General features: G+C 36.7%; 1 protein-coding gene across 1 annotated transcript in view; it reads right to left on the reverse strand.

Moving 5' to 3' along the window:
- Nucleotides 1-213: 213 nt before the first annotated feature.
- LOC145691888 (uncharacterized) overlaps nt 214-12,422 on the reverse strand; it is a 208,238-nt gene continuing 196,029 nt past the window's right edge. The window contains exon 6 of the mRNA XM_081767195.1: nt 214-1,208. Within this exon, the coding sequence (XP_081623321.1) occupies nt 930-1,208 (279 nt within the window). The 3' untranslated portion in view covers nt 214-929. The remainder of the gene's footprint in view (nt 1,209-12,422) is intronic.

Genomic DNA, 12,422 nt, shown 5'->3' on the forward strand with positions numbered 1-12,422 from the left:
TATAAGGGACGGATATTTCTATTTACGTAATCGTTTCAAAGTTCAGTGACTTTTACCTTTACAATTTCATCATAATATACAAAAGGTAAATTATGCAATTACCATTAAATCTGAGCTAGGAGCATATTATCATTGTCATTTTATTGTTCAACGTCAAAGAAATTCTAAAGAATAGCTGTTTTTATTTCCGTAATCATTTCAATGTTTTGTAACTTTTACCTCTACAATTTGATTATTATAGCGTCATATGTAACATGTAAATTGTGTAATTACAAGTAAATCTTAGCTATGAGCACATTTTTATTGTCAGTTTCGTGTTCAGCGCCCAAAAATCAATAAAGGATGACCATTTACATTTCTGAAAAAAAAAAAAAAAAAAAAAAACACTGTTGCACAGTGTTTTCCAAGAATTTACTTTAGACTTATACAGTTAATATTACCGGCTTGCCCCCTCCCCCCACATATCTTCATCTAAAATTTATTTTTTCTGAAAATAACTTTATGAAACAATGTTAAAAAAAAGAACCAAGCGACAATTTGACCGAAGACCAGATTATTGTTTTCCTAACTTTCAGAATAATATGGTAATATAGTGTTGTGTAAGTAGGTGCAAAATGCATTAAACAATAGTACTCGTATATTAGATCTTTTTATAAATGAGTAAACACAAGCGTGCTAATAGATTAAATATCCTCTATTTTGATAATGGACTACATATGGTGCATAATTTTTTGACAGTTATAATGTGGATTAAAAATGTTAAGTATGTAAGTCTAAATGATATATACGTGATGATATACTCGTTTACATAAATATGAAATCAGTACCAGTTAATATGATGACATTATCACGTTTGCAATTACATTTTATCTTAAATACTTCACTAAATGTGTGTACTGTGTAATATGAGAAGTCAAGAATATAGTACTTCAGATATTTTCTTTGCCTTTGCCTTTGCCTTTGTTACGTGACTTTGTTACGCGAATAGCTTTACATTCGCAATAATCGCGATGCAATAATTTTTCGACTTTGCCTTCTTGGTATCTAACATCTGTGTAAGCAGGAAAATCCACAGCCAGTTGCAGAGAACCACGGGAAAGAAGCAGGCGTCTAACCGCTTCTGGAGAAGACATCCTTTTCGGTTTACTTTTCATTGCACTGCTGCTACTTCTTTTCGCTTGCTTTTCTATCGCCGTGGCAGCAGAACTCTGGAATGGAAATAAAATAGAAGTATTACTATTTTCATTTCAATACAAAGTAATATAGTACATACATTCGATGCATTTTCAATACAAAGTTTTGGTCAGAAATTTATTTAAAATTACAGTCATATACCTAAAACAAGGACGAGAAGCAACGGTGGGAACAGTTACAGCTACGATATTGGCAAGGACATAAATTTACAATATTTTACTCTTTTCTCTACTTTTCACTGTCCCAATTATTATTTATTTATTTCTTCATATGACAAAACGTGTGGTATATTCACAATTTCATTGATAATATATTTCTGTATTTATTGTGCTTGAATATGAAGCCATTTTAATTTCGTAATTTTATTAGTATAATTATTATTGACACCACACATGTCTTTGAGAGCAAGAGAGGAACACGCTCTTCAGGAAAGGCCTTCACGTTGATGCGATAACAGTGAACAACGGCGAAAAACAAAAACGACTAGAGAATCGGCTAAAAGAATGAGTTCCTAGCCAGTGAAAGGCAACGATAAACTATCACCGTATTTTTCCCAAGAAGACGCAGAATGGGAATGGCAATTTTAAAAATTGAATTACCCCAATCAAATAGCACAATAAAGTCCAACACTGCAAAAGCAAGCAGCCTCGTAGATTTGGGGAAAGTAAAAACCCGCAACACAGTTACGATCAGACAATACACATTGGAGAATGAAACATCAGGAATCAAAATAGAAGCTAAGTTCTATAATCTAGAGAGAGAGAGAGAGAGAGAGAGGACGACTGATACGAAGTGTGGATTAGCGAGTAAGGCTTCTTTCACATTATCCGGCGATTTGCCGGATGAAAAGTGTAAACTTTCATATTATCCGGCGTTTTGCCGTGGATGAAAAATATCCGAGCAGGGTTGCTGTGCAACTGAAGAAACGAAACCTTGTGAATCTTGTCGCATTGTGGTTGTTGCAAGTGACAGATGCAAAAAGTGTCTTCTACTCACCTTGTTAAGATAGACAGAAAAAAAAGTCAGAGACACATATGGGCTCACCCTTTTTTAGAGAAGTGGTAACTTGAAGGAGATTTTTCTATACTGTTTCCACAATCGATAGACTTGAGCAAAATAGCGGCCTGGTTCTGGATATTTAAAATACGATCCTGGTATTCACCTGTTGTGACTGGGAAAACCAGGATAAATTCTTTTTAGATTAGTCGGTGGTTGAGATCTATCCCAGAATCCAGTGGCGGATTTAGAAGGTAAAAACAGGGAGGCTGCCATACCCCAGACTATGAGAAGTATGTCATGAGTTTACTATAAAGTTTCAAAAATATATAAATAATTGCTTAAATTATTTTCGTCACCCTGAAAACTGGGGGGCCTAGGTCCCCGGCCCCGGGCTAGATCCGCCACTGCCAGAATCCCAAGTCAACACAACCACTGAGCCCAAGGCTAATCTGTCGGCATTATTATTATTATTATTATTATTATTATTATTATTATTATTATTATTATTATTATTATTATTATTATTATTATTATAGTATTTCGGATTTATTCTTTTATTTTAAGCGTTCCGACTATTGACTCGTCTCTTTAAAGCACTGCTCTAGTCCCTGTATTCAAAGGACTATTCAAGAAATTACAACCACAGAAGTGTTAAAGATAATTATAAAATATAATTATAAGGTACAATATATTTATCAAATATCACATCATGAATTCTCTCTTTCTTTGCGTTATGGATTCGACGCTCCGGTAGTATCGGTCGTTTTCGATTATTTTCATATGTCATTCCTCTTTTCCCATATATTGTATGTAACAAGTTTGGTTAAAATTACTCCACGTGTACTGGGCTAGAACATAACCACATACACAAACACACTCCACACACATATATATACTGTATATACGTAAAACAAACGCATCCATACTATCGCAACTACCCTCTACTCTTTCCTGGCAACACTTGCTTCCTCCCCCAACACCAATCCGGCAGTTTGCAGCGTATATGTGAATAGCTTCATTGCTTGTAATGTCCCGCTTGGCTATATACGGCGATCTGCCGCGCCGGATTCTAGCAAGGAGATCCGGCTGTTTTTGCTCGCCGGATAAATGTCCGGCGACCACCGTACATGTGTGAAGAGCTTCATTTCTTGCAATGTCTTTCTACCTTGTCCGGCAATTCCGGCAAATCGCCGGATAATGTGAAAGGGTGGTAAAATGGAAAGAACAAGACGATTTCTGATTAGGTGATATAAAATTAACTCAGGAATCGCAAACGGAGTTATTGGAGTTCGATTTATAATTAATTAAAAGACAGAATGACAAGTAATTAGTTACAAAATGGTAAAAGACAGTCATAGCAGTAAAACTAACTTCCAAACCAAGGGATACAATCAGTGATGATTAGTGCTCTCAAACGGGTCGGGTCGGGTTATCGGGTCGGGTTGTCGGGTCAGGCTAATCGGGTCGGGTTGTCGGGTCGGATCAGTCGGGTCAGCTCGGGTCGGGTTGTCGGGTCGGGTTATTCGGGTCGGGTCAATCGGATCAGCTCGGGTCGGGTTATTCGGGTCGGCTTGTCGGGTCGGGTCAATCGGGTCAGCTCGGGTCGGGTCACTCGGGTCGGGTCAGTCGGGTTATCGGGTCGGATCAGTCGGGTCAGTTGACTTTGGTCAACTGAGTTTAGGTTGAGTTTAAACTCGGCTGGAGTCGAAAGCTGCTGTTTTTCACTAGCTGCCTAATTAAAAATAGCAATTTTCAATTGATTTTATAGAAACCATAAATCTATTTTTAACACTTGCAGCTAGTGTTTTTATGATAAATGCTTATTTTTCTACTTGTGTGTACTTTAATTTTTAAATGTGGAAGATTGATTTTACCAATCGACTGTAATATTAATATCTACGCCAATATGGAGTCTGGATTTAGAACAAAACTAGAAGTTGTTTAAGCAACGCCAAAAGAGAGATTGGATATGGACGACCAAGCCCAAGCAGGGCCGCGGTGGCTCAGTGGTAGAGAATTCATCTCTGGTGCATGGTGTCCAGTAGCGTAGCTAGAGTTTTTTTCAGGGGGGGCCAATGAAGGGCCCAAGAGGATTTTGAGGGGGACATCTCCAATATATATATATATATATATATATATATATATATATATATATATATATATATATATATATATATGTGTGTGTGTGTGTGTGTGTGTGTGTGTGTGTGTATTCAAGGTGAATGTTTCCATCTTTATTGTTCATGATTTTACTCTTTGGAAAACAGAAAAATATAAGAATTTAGTACCTCAAACAACTAGGATTCATTAATGCAATTGATTTCTAATATAAGTAAATAGTTATTTAATCATGGCGTTTAAAATATGTGTAGCTGGTTGACTTAAGTGGAAGCAAATACACATTAACAGGTAAAGAAAATAACTTATAGGTTCGTGCCTCTACTTAAAGAGGATCTTTCCATTCGTGTGGGCAGCAGCAAACACATCCACAACTTGTTAAAGATCTAACGATTTAGCAATTTTCTTCTCAATATAAAGTAACACTAAGTTTTTCAACCTATCATGAGTCATTGACTTGCCTATACAAGTCTTTAATCTTTTCAAAGAAGAGAATGACCTTTCACATGTAGCACTAGAAACTGATATAATCACAGAGATGATACCTAGCTTGTAGGTTTCTAGGAATGCGTTTTTGTAGACACAAAGAAGATCAACGAAATTCGTTAAGGAATCAGCTTTCGTTTTCTTCTCGTCTTCATACAACTTAATTGTTAGAGCAACCCACATTATGCTTTATTTCTTGTTTAATTATGCTTTATTGTTAATTTCAATGATTATTTTACATTAATCGTGTATAATGTATATTTATTATACATCAAATATTCTAAATATCTTGATCTATTTATTGATATTTTTTGCAACTAGTTTCTCTCATATTTAATGAACTTTCTATTTAATTCATTGTAAAGAGATGTGCTTTGCTCGAATAAATTATTTCTATAATTTGTGTGCGCCTTACAGGTACATATATACAGAAAAGGAAAGTAAAAGATGCCACCAAAAAGTACAGAAAGTGCTTAAGTTCAAAAAGTAAACATAACAATACAGTGATGACGCCAGAGGGGGGCAAGGGAGCGAGCGCCCCCCTAGTAGCTACTTCTGCCCCCCTGACTCCCCCCCCCCAGACTCATACAATCTTTAAACATTCTTCATGTAGTATTATATATCAGTATCATAAGCAATCTCATTGACAAATTGTAGTCTACTTTCCATGAATTTACTATGTGGCAGATTAATCCTCAAGCTTTCTTCTTTGAGCGTCTGGGTATGCACGCATATTTCTGTTTTCTAATTTAGCCCCATTTGAGGTAAATTTTAGTTATACTTCTTTCTTATGATTTTTAATAATTGTGCCTAGCGAACAATAGTAGATTTGGTCGACTTGTTTTCTTCTCATTGGATCAACTTCGATTGGAAACAAAAGAAAGGTAAAGCCAGTTACGTAACTTGTTTGTATTTGTCCAGGTTTGAAGTTTTCAGTTTCATATTTTGTTTTATTTAAAACTTCTTTTTTCTGAAACATTATTCTCGGCTTCCAATATTCAGAGGATGTGCTTATAACAGCTTAGTTTGCAACTACCAGGGCTTAATTTTTTGAAGGAGATAAAAAGAGTTGTGTTTTCCCTTCCTGCAAATGATAATAATAAAATTATGGAATGAAATTGATTCCCAATAAAATGTATTGTCAGAGTGCTGATCTTTAGTTAGTAATTGGTTTGTACTAGTGCTCCTTTACTTATTTTGTTTCAAAGTACTGACGTGACGTCTACCATATTGACTAGGAACTGCTGAAAAATTCGTAGCCCAACCCAGAAGGAGTGCAAGTCGATTGGTGAAGTTTTACTTCTTCTTCTCTTCCCCCGAGAGTCAATATACTACGTTGTACAGTGCTCCAGCTTTTGCAGAAAAGTTAAAAAAATCTAGATTTCTTCGCACCACTGTTCGTAGCACTACCCCTATCAGATCTAAAATGGCATCTTTCAAGTGTTATTTAAGTTTGGGAAATAAGTACACGTAATAGTTAGACAGAGCTAAATCTGCGGAATAAGAATGATGATCTAGACATTGAAATCCTAGATTATGCAATGTCAGATATGTTCGCAGGGGCTTGATGGACAGGTGTATTCTCCTGAAGGAACAGAATTCCTTTCTTTTCATTTTCCGCAGCGTTGAACTTTGAATTTTTCTTTCAGTTTTGTAAGTAATGTAGAGATTCTGGATTAAATATCTGACCATTGAGGAGGTAGTCTACCACTAGATACTTATACCAGAAGAATGTTCCAAACAGTTTCTCAACCTACTTCTGTGTCTTGAACTTCTTGGGGCGATGGAGAAATGAGTGCTACTACTCCATTGACTGTTGTTCCGATTCAGGATCATAGTGGTACAACCATATTTCATCTATGGTTACTATTCGTCAGCGAAATTGATCAGCATTACGGTCAAATTGGAAGAATACTTCTCTTAATGCCGTTACCCTTTTATTCTCCTGACATATATTTTGGGAACCCATTATGCCGAGAACTTGCGCATACCCAAGGCATTCTAAATTATGCTACCGACGAGTTCCAAAGAAATGACCAGAATCCCTGACACAAGTTTTGCTGAGAAGGTAAAAACTGAGAAAGCGGGGTGCAGACCTCAGACTATAATAAATATAAATAGCTTAAATTATTTTTGTCACACAAAAACTGGGGTGGCCTAGGCCCTCCGGCTCCGGGCTATATCCACCACTGGCTGAAATGCTGCAATTTTCAAGAATAATGTCACAAATTGCATCCATGATTCCAGGAAGAGTCATTGCTTTTAATCATCCTGGAAGTAAAGCATAATTTGTTGAGAAATTGCTACGTTTATACTAAGCCACTTACTTCTTCACCACTATATATAACGGAGGAGAGTCCCGTGGTGTTTCACTGATTTCCTAATTAATTTACTTCGGTGACTTTCCTTGGTGGAACAAAAATGTTATAACAGTAAGGATCTGGATGTTCGTGAAATTATCTGTTTGGGCACACATAATCACTTCAGAGGCCTGAGAAACAATAAGAATTTCATTATTAATATGAAAATTTATATTTGTACATACAGAGATATGTTTTTCTAAACTACGGTTTCATTTTTCTACCTAGTACCTACACTCCTTCTGGATTGGACTACGACATTTTCAGCAGCTCCTCGTAAATTCTCTCTCTGGCTCTCTCTACATATATATATATATATATATATATATATATATATATATATAGAGAGAGAGAGAGAGAGAGAGAGAGAGAGAGAGAGGGAGAGAGCGAGAGATACGTAGCATATAGACGAATGTGTTACTTGTAGCATACGCGAAAGTAATTCAATTTATGTTTAGGCTTCAAAAGTTTCATTGAAAAATATTTCATGTGCAGACGTTATTTATTTGTTAGTTACAAATTTTATTTGAAATAAGTTTAATTTATAATCATATAGATCTAACATAAAAACAGCAACGAAATATACACTGTAATGTAAAATAAGTCAAACGTAATACATATGTCATTTTTGATATGGCAAATAGCCGCCACCCGAAAATGTATCTGCCCCTCCTTTGCCTCCCTAAGAACTTAAAGCTGGCGTCGTCACTGTAACAATATAGTATGGAGTTCTTGCATACTATTCATTGTTGGCGGAAAAATTTCTTCTTTTACTTTCTTTTCTCCACATCAAAGGATTACACCGAAAAGTTTACAGAAATGAAAATAAGCTTTTCATTGTTGCATTGTTATGTTCTCAATGATTTTGCACTGTAAATATTGGCTTTAAAAAATATTAACACAGTGTGTTAAACTTTCAGTTAAAGAGAATTTTCCAAGAATTGTGCTATATATTTTAAATTATGCTTTATGCTTTATTTTCTAAAATTATGCTTTTAAAACTAGTTTCCCAATGTGAGTGCATTTTGGCGTTCACCCAGTGTCGTGACCATAGTGCTCTCAAACGGGTCGGGTTGACCCGACCCGACCCGACTCGGATCGGGTCAGTTCGGGTCGGGTCGGGTTGTCGGGTCGGGTCAGTCGGGTCAGCTCGGGTCGGGTTGTCGGGTCGGGTCAATCGGGTCAGCTCGGGTCGGGTTGTCGGGTCGGGTCAGCTCGGGTCGGGTTGTCGGGTTATTCGGGTCGAGTCAACCGGGTCAGCTTGGGTCGGGTTATCGGGTCAGGTCTATCAGATCGGATCACGGTTCGGGTCAGTCGGGTCGGGTCTGGTCATCGGGTCGGGTCAGTCAATTCGGGTCACGGGTCGGGTCGGGTCGGTCTTCAACCCGACCTGACCCGACCCGTTGAGAGCACTAGTGATGATAGAACAGGGTGGCTCAGGGAAAATTCAATATCCCGGAGACACTAAACGGATATTTCTACTATTTCCTCTATTATGCTATAAAATACTTCAGAGCTGACTGGTAATGGAAAGCACTTCATTTCCTCTGTGCATTGATTTTAAGTCGTAGACATTTGCAATTCAGTTTCAGTCTCTTACTTGTGCGATTGAAACAATAACCGCAATTTTTGTACATCACCTGTTGGTACAGCGAGGGCCAGTTGGTACATGGGAAATCATCTTTGTTGGATAGCATAACAGCTTAGAGAAAGGTAGGATAACAGATTAGAGAAAGTTACGATACATGTTTATCAAGTATATACGATGGTGCTAATAAAACGAAAGATATTTAGAAGGTAACAGTAATTTATTCATAAATAAATATTCTTCTTAGTACAAACTAATAGGCCCCTATTGCAAGTTATGTAACATAACTGAACTGTTATACAGACCGTGTCCGAAAGTTACAAGTGCGAATTCGAAATGCGCTTATTTCCGAAACTGACGTCACCTAGTGTGCGTCAAAAGATTCGAGTTCACAAGTCTGCGAGTGCACAGTGCGTAGTGTGCGAGGACGTACACTACGTTAATACACTTTTCTGCTTAACATGGCAATTTCTCGTAAAATGACATAATAAAATTTTAAAAGACATATTCTTAATATTTTTGTTGAGGTGAATTTATTTGTGAGCTGATCTAATATTAATTTACTTGATAAATATACAAATTAGTAATTTTACAAGTGGAATATAAATATGTTACACAAATAACAAACGTATTTGCATTGTTCTCTGAATACGCAATGGAGTTTAAATAGTTTCTTTAACCCGTAACTACCGAGGTGCGGTATGAGATATCGCTGCTACATTTTGAAGTGGCGCCTTTCAGTAACTAATTGTTTGTGGGTTTCGTCCGCCTAGGTACCTTTCATTCACCACCAACAATGCTCACAACGGTACTTAGTTGTTAGTTAGCTGCCGTGAGGAGGGCATTGTTTGAATAAGCGGTATCAGATACCGGACTTCGTGGTGCACGTGACACTTTTATCATAGCTTCCGATTGCTATTTATATTGTTGTTATGACTTCGGTTGCCAGTGTGAGTACTGCGGTCCTGGAGTATGAGTCTGTTGTTACTGAGTGGCTAGATGAAGATCTAAGTGAAATTGAAGACACAGAAATAGACGATTGTTTTGCTGGTGAAAGTGAACACGACACAGCATCAGATCAGAGTGAAGAGACTTCAGAAGAGGAAGTATCAGATAATGAAAGAAACAGTAGTGGGCAATTTTACTTCGGAAAAAATTGATTTAGGTGGTCAGCCGAGCCATTTCACAGTAGAATCACTCGAACCCAATGACACATTATAGTTCAACTGCCAGGTTTAAGAAAGCGTGCTCGTGCTCTTGGTACAAAAGTAGAACCGATAGACTGCTGGGGACTACTATGTGATGATGACATGTTGAAACAAATTATTGAATTTACTAACCTTAAGCTACGAAGAGAAAGGGGAAGATACAAAAGCCCAGACTCAACCGACATGCGTGATGTTGTTTTGATAGAAATGAAGGCTTTCATTGGTTTACTTATTTACTCAGCCTCTTCAAGTCCAACCATGAGGATACAAGAACAATATGGGCAACAGATGGAACAGGTCGCGACATTTTTCGTTGTGTCATGAGTAGAAATCGTTTTGTAAATTTACTTTCCAACCTACGCTTTGATGACCGATCAGACCGACCTCAGCGTATTCACGAAAATCCAGCAGCAGCTATATCTGAAATTTTCGAAAAATTTGTAAAAAAAAAAAAAAAAAAAAAAAAAACTGTCAGGAAGTGTACACAATTGGTGGGCTAGCTACAGTGGATGAGATGCTGGTGGGATTCAGAGGCATATGTAGATTTAAGGTTTATATGCCGAAGAAGTCCTGCAAATACGGTCTGAAACTTCAGGTTCTTGTCGACTCGAAACTCATTACTTCTACAATGGATATATTTATATCGGTAAAAACAATGATGGAACCACACTTCCACCAGCTGATAAACAATATTCTGCCGACCCAGTCTGTCATCCGTCTCACAAGGGAAATAGTGAACACAAACAGGAACATTACGACTGATAATTGGTATACTTCAATTGAAGTTGCTGGTGTTTTATTTAACCGAGGGCTTACGTTTGTTGGTACAATGCGTCAATCGAGGCGTGAAATTCCTTCAAAATTTAAACCTGATAGGCGACGTCCAGTAGGAAGCTCAATCTATGAGTTCACACATGATAAGACTCTTGTATTATATGTGCCTGAGAAAGGAAAGAGCCTACAGTTAAAAAAAAAAAAAAAAAAATCCTGCCCCTATGGTATATTAGTGATAAGAGATGGTGTTTTATATAGGCCTATGTTTTATTTTGTTACAATTGTCTCCTATTATTATTTTCGTTATTTGTGGAACCAAATTTCTTTCTTTATATCTATACTTCCTATCAAGCGAAGACATGAAAAACTATGGTACTTCCATGAGCTCCTGGATCCTGTATTTTCGAAACATCTTTTGTAAAATAATAATAATATACCATTTTACAGCCGTACTCTTAAATAAAAGTCAAATAGAGAAGAAAACATTTGATCTTCCCTATTATTGTAATGATTAGATAAGTACATGTAAAATGTTACTCTTTTACCGCCATTAAACTTAAATACTATTTAGAGACCTTAAGTTATAAATTTCTGCTAATCTAGCTCCTACAGAAGTTCGACAAGGCAGTATTTATGAATTAAACGTAGAAGGGTCCACATACGAATTTTAGTAACAAAATGGTGGAAATACAAACACAGCGGTATCACATACGGGACCTCGGGGAGTGTGTCATGTTTTGTACCTCGGTAGTTAAGGGTTAATGCTATAAAGACATTTTCGCTTAAATATTACATGGTTTATGTAGCTTAATTGAGATAATTAGACTATCGGTAACGAGCTATTTGCACGTAGGCCTAAATGACAAATTTTAATGGTGTATGATGTTAAACTCTACATAGAATAATGAATACCTGGATTATTCATTTATTTATAGCTACAGCTTCAGTTGCAAATGTTAATTCGTAGGTAGATAAGCCTAATTTTCTAGTTTTGATTCTAAACAAAATCCTTTCAAAGCTACCATATTTCCTTACACTTGTGGGAGACTGTAATGTACCAATTACCGTGCATTTTGCATTTTTGACAGTTGCCCAAAACTGAAATACAGATCAAAAATTTCTTCCTACACATTTATCAAAGATTTCACAAATTCCTCTTGGAAAGTCTTTACTTTGGCTATTTTATTTTTTTCTTTGATTCAGTGATTTGATCTCTCGGTTCCGGTTTTGAGGTCTTGCCTGTTAGGCCATATATAAAAGTTAGTAGCTAGGTTGGTTCTTTTCTGCATCAAAGTTTAATATTTAATTTACATAGCATTGCCGAGAGAGCGTGAGCGAGTGAACGCGAGTCACATCCTCGCAGGGCACGTCCTTTTCTGTCTTCGTTACGAATCTGTTCATCGAACGATTCATTGAATGAAATGGCCAAAGTAAGGACTTGCCTTTCTCTTAATTCATATAATCCCATTACTGTACCCACTACGAAGCGATTATGAATAAATAATTCCTTCCGTATAGTTGAACAATGAGAGATATTATATTACATACATATTGTATTTTTTCATAAAACCGTCTCTTAATTTTCATAAAATTCTTATTATATTAGTAGTAGTTTTTTAAAGGTTATACTTTGGCTCTCATTTGGACAAGAGGATTTGTTATGTAAATGAGTAACCATTTTCGCAGTGGGAAACA

This window comes from Thermobia domestica, chromosome 8 (assembly GCF_964235325.1).
Source record: "Thermobia domestica chromosome 8, izTheDome1.hap1.1, whole genome shotgun sequence".
Taxonomy (NCBI): domain Eukaryota; kingdom Metazoa; phylum Arthropoda; class Insecta; order Zygentoma; family Lepismatidae; genus Thermobia; species Thermobia domestica.